General features: G+C 27.4%; 1 protein-coding gene and 1 long non-coding RNA gene across 2 annotated transcripts; both read right to left on the bottom strand.

The window, feature by feature from the left end:
* Nucleotides 1–653: 653 nt before the first annotated feature.
* LOC136982822 (oocyte zinc finger protein XlCOF20-like) lies at nt 654–1076 on the bottom strand. Its single transcript, XM_067279345.1, has one exon. It carries the CDS (start codon nt 1074–1076, stop codon nt 654–656), a length of 423 nt encoding a protein of 140 aa, XP_067135446.1.
* Nucleotides 1077–2493: 1417 nt separating this feature from the next.
* Nucleotides 2494–7737, bottom strand: LOC136982830 (uncharacterized). Its single transcript, XR_010881933.1, has 3 exons — nt 7640–7737; nt 4818–4892; nt 2494–4390 (listed from the first exon to the last, which is right to left on the bottom strand). It is a non-coding gene; the product is annotated as an uncharacterized lncRNA (long non-coding RNA).
* Between the last annotated feature and the right edge of the window lie 1231 nt (nt 7738–8968).

Here is an 8968-nt window from a genome sequence, read left to right as displayed (position 1 = left end):
ATATGTAATTATGTAATTTTTGGAGTATTGTAGAACTTTTTAAAATGTGCGGCCTAATCTTTTTGATCTGTTTCTATTATATCCATTACACACTAACATGCGATTGGATCAGCTAACATGAATGGAAGACTGTACTAATAACCCAATTATGTGGTCTAATTCCAACCGAGACCAGCAATATTGATAAGCAGGTACCTATTATACAGCATGTAACTGACATTAGGGTGCAACTATGCAGACGTGAATTTAGAGCAAGCGAGAGGTTGTGAGCGGTATAGTTCTAGCAAAGGAAAACCACACACACAAGAGAGAAGCGAGAAATATCACTGGTGAGAGTGAATTTCTGGTTCTCGCACATATCTGACAGGGTTTGATATTAATCGCATCTTGCCTCTTCTCGCCACATATTCTCTTTTGCTCGGAAAATTCGCTCGCTCGTGTCTGCATAGTCGCACTCTTATGTTACATATCACATCGCTAACTTCTTAGTTTTCTGTAAATGCATATTTTAATGAAATTTTAACACTTCTTAAATCATAAAACTCATTCAACAAACCTCAATTCAAAAACAAAACTTCAATAATTGTTACTCTTGTCTTCAAACCGTAGAGTATGAAATTCGACATCATTCCTATCGAGTTTTGAAGAAAGACTTATCGTCCGTGATTCTTAAGATGATAGTTCAGAGCCCGCTTTCGACTGAATTTGGCACCACATACATCACATTGGTGAGACTTTTCACCCGTGTGAAACTTGATATGTTTGTTTAAAGCAGATTTGTCATAAAATGTTCGAGAACAGAGTTTACATTCAAAAGGTCTTTCTCCGGTGTGAGTCCGAAGATGTATTATTAAACACTCTTTTCTTCTAAAACTGCGATTACAATTTTCACAGACGTAAGGAGTTTCTCCTGAATGAATCCTGGAATGTCTCTGTAAATCTGACATACGAGTGAAAGTTTGACGACAGACGAAGCAGACAAATGGCTTTTCCTCCGAATGAGTCATTTTATGTACATTTAAATAGTGTCTGGAAGAAAATTCTTCTTCATAGCTTTCATATTCATATTTATTCATTATTGAGTAATTGGATTCAACTAAATTTCAACGAAAATAAATATTACAAATATTAATAAATATACCTATAAATCAGCATTAAATGTAATAAAAAAATTAATAATTTATATTCTAAAATTAATTTAAATTTCCTAGATATTTCACCCAGAACTTAACTGGATATTTTATCCATCTTTATAAAAAATACTTTCATTCTATAAACAATTTACTTGCTATTATAACTTAATTCTAAAATTATTAATATTCCTCAATTCGCGATTATAGATGTCTTCCTGGTTGGCGGCTGCAGTTTCTTTCTAAATTCTAAGTTTCATTTTCTCTACTTAGAATTGCGGCATTATTTACTTTATTCTGGCTACATTTTCTTCATTCTTGTTTAATCACCTTTTCATGGAAACAATAGAATCTACTATGTAATTTTACAATATCTTGAAACATTAAATCCTACATGATGATTTTACATTCAAAATACAAGAAATCTGCAAAGATAAAATATATAGGATATACATTTTATATTGATAACTGAAAATTATTTCTTATATTATTAGCAGAAAAAACAATAAACACATTGAAATGTTATAAAAAAAAGTAAAAATAGCAATTATAAACACACAACTTCAATACACAAGATAAATTGTATTTGATGATGATAGAAAAACAAAGATATTTTTTCAGTTTTATTCTGAATATTCTAAGCTATTTAAAAGTTAATTTTTTTGTAATAGCCATAATTAATATGTTTTTTAACGTCTTTTTTTTATCAACTCGTGTAAGAAAAGCATCTTTTCTTTAGAAGTCTAAAAGTAACTTGTAAATCTTGCATGATTTCTTAAATCTAATATTTTATAATTTCCATTTTACAAGAATACACTTAGTACTTGCTGGCATTGTGCTAATTAGTTCCAAAGATTTCTTTGAAGTTCTAATTATTTATTCAATTTATGGTGAAAAACATGGCCTCAAATCTAAGTCATGTATTTGAGAAATTTTTTTGATGGTCTGGTTCAGATGTGTTGGGCCTCAATCTCTCATCAGATGTCTATCTTATTATGAATTCATGATGGAATGTTAGCAAATTCTATTATTATTATTTACCAAATAAAAACCTTTATAAAGAAATTATGAATGTTTCCACTTAATCTACATTTAAAAATTAAGACGTTGCCTTAATTATAAACTTAAATATGCATGAATTTTCGGGATATATCAATAAAATATTCTATACATACTGTGCATTAATCATACATTTTGTATCAAAACAATCAAATAAAGGAGGAAAAATATTAAAAGCATTAAACTCAGTCTCAATACAAAATAATATTCACATGATTATTAAACAAATTTAAAATTTAATGTAATCTTAATCATGTATTTCTTAAGATGCTAGTTTTAGGAAATGATAAGAATAAATTAAATTTTAGACTACATAAATTCAAAAATACTTTTATCTTAACAAATTAATTAAATCATATCTATATTGCAACATTGAAATCAAATCTACGTTAAAGAAATCAGATATGTATATATCCTAACAATCAATAAAAATATTTTTTAAACAGAAAATTGGCATCCACATAAAAATACAATTAAGTTCAGGATTAAGAGAATAACAATTAATTATAAAAACAATCTTATATAAAGCTGTGCCTAAAAATTAATCTTACCAATAATATATAAGTAAATTTTTATTTTTAATAGTTTGAAATCTGAATTGTATTTTTACTTTTCTTTTAATTACTATACAGTAATTAGTTTTAAACTCCCAAAACACCCATGTGCATGATCTTGGTCTTAGATATCTTAGTTTCTAACACTAAATAAGAACTACACCTTCTAATTTTGGCATATGATCTCTAAACTCACCAGAATAAAAATATACATTACACATTATTACGTAAAGTAAAAATGAAAATATTTAAATTATATTATACCAAATCTGGAAATATTCGTACCAAATTCATGAAATCAGCAAACATGTCAAGTGATGTTAGCACAGCATTGAGGTAAATTTATGAGCTTATGTATTTTAAAGAGCTTTAATTTTGTTTCAAATTACATTTCATTTTGTATACCATTGTGTTTTGGAGTTTCTAATGTGTTTTGAAGTGTTTGTTGTGAGTATTTAATTTATTATTATACATGCTTAAGCCCTACTCTAGCATTTAATGTAATATGAAAGTAACTCATAAGATAATTGGAAATGTAAAATATTTTCCTATTCTATGTGAGTGAAATTCGATGAGTGAAACAAAAATTAATATTGCAAGATATAAAATGGCAATTTCACAAAATAGGTTAACTTTGGATTGTTTATTTTGTGAAATAGGTAGAAAATGTTCCCAATTCATGAAATCACGGCTGATTTGCTAATTTCATGCATTACACAAATTTTTGACTATTTCTGGAAATGAACAACATTCCTGAATCCTATATAATACAAGCTAATATCTATGATGTGAAGTAAACCATTTGATATATTATTCATCTTATTTCTCAGTATTGAAAATTGTAAGTTATATCATTTGTTTCTTTAAGCTATTAGTTACTATAAGCAAACATTCAATTAAAAACCAAACTAAAAAGATACATGTTATAAACTGCTTTACTGTAGCATCTCATTTCCTTAAAAATGTTATTTTTTTCTGAACATAATCCTTTTTTCTAAATTATGAGTAAATTTTATATAGATGGAAACAGAACATAATTTGGTACAGGTAGTCAAGTTTGTGTTTAAAAAAATATTTAATTTATTTATTTAAACAATATCCTAAAATGCGTATCTAATAATTTAATTTTGTAATGAATACTTTGCTATAAGTTTCATTACAAAATTAATTATTATAAAGCAATAATATAAGCTAACTCAAAGTGTATTCAAAAGTGAAATGAAATTAATAGGAAATTTATTTCACTGTCGATAAGAAAACATTATTTGATTTCATTTGATATCTGCAACAGTTAAAAATAATTCAATTTTTTTGCTTTTGTTTTTCTACAATGCATAGAATTTATGAGATAATCAAAAATTATAATCTCCTATCTTCCGTATTGAATCAATTCAGGATCTAGAATAATAGATAAGTAATTCTTTTATTTATTATCCTAAATATAAAAAGAATATTTAAAATTAAAAAACAATTTATATTATTATTTTAAATTATGGATAATTATTAATTGATGATTGAATTTTTCAGAGAGTATTATTATTATAACAGATCACAATAGTTCAACTACTCTGTTGCAAAATAAAGATTTTTGATCTTGTTCCAAGAATGTAGTTCTTGTAAAATTGGCTTTGATTCCAGTCAAATCACCTATCAAAATGATAAAAATACACAAATGTAATAGTTACTCAACAAAAGCATACCTAATTAGAACAAAAAGTATTAATTATTAACAGAATAATTAATATAAAATATGCTTCAAATCATTTTACTGAATGGAAATTTTTCATTTATTATTCAGAAAACTTTTATATGTAAATATTCATTTAACAATAAATTATAACCACTTGCTATACTATATTTTCTGTTTCAAAAAGAAGAGTTATTTTTATTTAATTTCTTCAGCTTATTAAAAATTTATATAATGCATCAAACTTTTATATAACTTCAATAATTATCAAAATGAATCTAAAATCAGAATCTACCTTTCTAATAATCAGTTAACAAAATTTTATAAGAAACTTTTAATCAAGTAAACAAAAGTATATTTTCTTTACATAAAAAGTTAGGATCTTACCATTAAAATGTAATATACATTCTTGAAAAATTTTTCTTCTTTGTGTTAAATATACAAAAAAGTAAGATGTTTATTCTAGAATTTAAAATTAAATAATCAGTTAGTTTTATTTACGTATACCAATAAATGTATAAGTCATTATTTTCCTGAAAATAATACACTGTATAATCCACTTATTGTAATCATGATTATTGTTTTCAGTTCTCTTATATTATCAGAGAATTGCATTTATCCAAAAACATGTAAGTTAAAAATTTATCATTATCATAAGATTCATTATCATCATCATCAATAGTTATCATTATCTTCAGTAAATAGGAATTTTTAAGATAATATTTTTGCATATCAGCCTCAAAATATGATTGATGATATGTAATTGCTTTCAGATTTAACCAGTACTTTAATTAAATGTTAATTGTTATTTGCTGACAATATAGTAATTTAAATTGCTAGCATTTCTTATTTTAATTATATGCCAGTTGTTGTTTAAAGATGGCAAGTTACTGCAAAAACAGTAAGCAAATAACACTAGATGAATTACTAGTAATTATTAATACTGGTAACAATAAATTATAACTAATAAATCTTCAAATTATATATATTTTTAATTGTTTTAATATGCCCTTTTAATGTCAAAGTCAATAAAACCAGATTTTCCTCTAACTGTAGTATTATTTATTTGTCCCACTTAATTTTACCAGTTGTTTATAATCATCAAATGTAGAAAGTCTCCCAAAGTGATTACAATAAGCAGATTCTATTGTATATTTACATACTCAATTTTAAATTATATACAGTAAACTCCCGATTATCCGTGTGTGGATTATCCGGTTTGCAGATTATTCGTGCATGAATTTAATTTTTAAAAAATGTAATGAAGGTAATAATTTGATTAAATTTTGGAAAAAAATGACAATACTGGATGTGATACATGGTGTAACTCAATCTTGGAACAAAATAAAGCCAATAACACTCGTTCGATCGTGGAGGAAAATTCTACCGAATGTAGAAGGTGATTTTTTAAATTCTATTAAGCCCGAGACAAGTGAAACAGAATCTGAAATAAGTGAGCTACGTGCAAATTTACATGGCTTTTGAAAATGTTGATAGAGAAAATATTGAGGAGTGATTAGAACATGATTCATATGATGGATGTTTTCAAACAATGAGTGATGCAGATATTTCCAATCTCATTCAACCAGAAGAGCAAGAGAATGAAGCTGAAAGTAGAGAAGAAATTATCAATTGCATTAGTCACAACACAGCCCTGAATTCTGTTGACACTTTGTTGGAATACATCGACCAATGGGAATTCGAGTATAATGACATAATAGCTCTTAGAAAAATTCAAACTGATATTAAAAAATCATTAAAAGATTCCTGCAAACAAATCAAAATTACAGATTTTCTTAATAATGAGCATTAAACATGTTAAAATAATTGTCTGCCTTAGAAATGTATAATATGTTGTATTTTAGAAATAAATAATTATAGTTCGGATTATCCATGCCACCTCTCCCCACCATTAGCCCAGATAATCTGGAGTTTACTGTATTATGAATAAAAACAAATATATTATTATTTCATGTATGCAGGGTTACACAAAAGTCACCATACATATGTTCTATTTTATTAGAAAAAATGCCATTGAAGTTGACTATGGAGAACTGTATTGAAACTGTGCTGTTTGTTGGAACCAGGAGCTTGAGGTCACTGAAGAATTTAACAGGCATCATCCTGAACAATATGGAATAGTACACAGTAACAAAGTTGACTGATTTCATAGGTCTGGCATCATCATAGATCTCCCCAGGAATAGTTGCCCACAATCAGTCACTAATGAGGCCATATCAATAGTTGTACTTGCATTGTTTGCTGAAAGCCCTCAAAGGGCTGAAAGCTCTTTGAGGGCTTAAAGAAAGGCCTCACAGAAAGGGCTCAAAGGGCTGAAAGTCCTTTTGAGCAATATATATCATATGGATTGTACAAAACATATACAAAAAACATTAACTGCACAGAGAGCAGAAACAGACTATAAAATCATTTTAAAAATAGCACTAGCAACAATACAAACAAGGTATAAACTTTATAAGCAATTATTTAGTCCTGAAAATGGTCAAATCTGCATAATATAAAAATGAAAATTTTGTTTTCAAAAATGCATATATCGTTGGTGCACAATAGTGACACAACTCAAAATTTCCAATTTTGAGTTTATTGTAGAAATGTATAGAAAACTCCCCACATTTTTATGTGGAAGAACGAACACTAATATTTATTTCCAAAAAAAATTGGAAAATTTTAAAAATCCAAGATCATGACAAAGCCTTGCAGGAAACAAGAAACTTTTAAATAGCTGTTCTGGAAGAACTATTTTTTTGAGTTGTGTCACTATTCTTGTGCACCAAGTGTATGTATAATCAGACAACCTTACTTTGATCTACTTAGACCCATATTGTGTTTATATTGATGTTTAAACATCATATCATTTAAAAACATGCACATGCATACAAACACACATGTAAAACAAGCACATGCATATGCTTAGTTTTACATGTCTAAAATGCTTAAACATGCAATGGATAATTTATCTACTAAAACTAGAAATATAGAAATCCTAAGAGTAAATAATAAATTTATTCTTAAATTGCAAAAATAATGATAAATTTAGTAATACTAAAAAAACCTGGGTAATGCTTTATTTTTCTTTGCACAGACAGGTTAAATGTATTATATTTAAATAATTTAAAAATGAATACCATAAATGTATATTTTATAGCTAAAACCCATGAATGAAATAGAGTTTGGATTAATGTAATTACAGTTTCACTTTTCGGAGTTGCTAATGAAATTACTGAAAAGACCGATTAGAATACGAAAAATCCGCCTATAAATAACCACGTGACACAATGGTGCCATATTAACTACTAATCGCTGTTGCCAAATTTTTAAATGTTAAATTCTTATTAGCGAATAAATAATACTTCTGATTTTAATTTAAGAATAGGAAAATAACTTATTTTAATGCCTTACAGAAATAAATAAAATTATTTTAAACAAATAAGGAATTTATTTGCTGCATATATATTTATGATATAAAAAAATAAAAAACAGCTGAATAATGTAATGGTTTGTACTAATTAAATCTAATCTAGTATCGCTATAATCTATTGTGTTTATTAAATCAATACACCAAATTTTGCATTTTCAATGCAAATAAAAACAGAAATATTAGAATTTATATTGTGTAGTGTTTATAGACCTCCGGTCATTCATCGATATAATCAAAGATAAAAAATTTTCTTGGCACTTATACTCTTCACTGTGGTCTCCATCAGTGGCGTAGCGTGGGTGTCAGCCGCCCGGGGCGGAAGAAAATTTCGCCGCCCCCCTTATTTAGGTATTTTTACAAGATATTATTATTTATTGTGAAATTTTGCCGCCCCCTATAAGTGCCGCCCCTGCCGCCCCCACTACGCTACGCCACTGGTCTCCATATCCAGCTCATTTTATGTTATTTTTGCACGTGAACTCAATAAATGATAGTGCAAAGGCATATCTATACTGCCTCCACTTCCTGAAATAATTTGCATTTTATAAACAAACTACTCAATATTAAATTTTATTTATTTTTTTCAAAGCAACATAAAGTCCAACATTTAATAATTCTTCATATTTATAGCTAAAAATATATAAATTCTTCAATTTTTCTTCAAATTACTTTTTGTGACTAATTACTTCGTTTTGAAAATAATTCTTCAAATCCGGTAATGTTCCGAAATCATTAAAAATTGCTAAACTTTTCCGGCTACATTTGGTGGCGCCATCTATTGTAACATTTTATTTTAAAATCTTGATATATTTAACTATAATGGAATGACATGAAACTTGATATTTAGCGTAGGGAAAAATTTTATAAGAATTGAAAAAGCTAATAAGTAAAATCGTCATTAATTGCATTATTTGCACATTACAAAAAACATTTTGTACACTTAACACTTAAATAGGGGCAGTTTCGCAAACAAAGTCCTTCCGGGAGGCATCCCCCTCGGCAGATCGCCCACGTTTGGAGTTGCCGTATACAAACAAGCTAAACCAATCGATATGTAACACCAGCATAATACGCTGAAATATTTTTATAGATATAAAAG

The sequence above is a fragment of the Centruroides vittatus genome, unplaced genomic scaffold, assembly GCF_030686945.1.
Source record: "Centruroides vittatus isolate TY-2023 unplaced genomic scaffold, ASM3068694v2 contig_864, whole genome shotgun sequence".
Taxonomy (NCBI): Eukaryota; Metazoa; Arthropoda; class Arachnida; order Scorpiones; family Buthidae; genus Centruroides; species Centruroides vittatus.
Note: the sequence above shows the minus strand (reverse complement) of the source record. Positions and strands in the feature narration are given on the sequence as shown.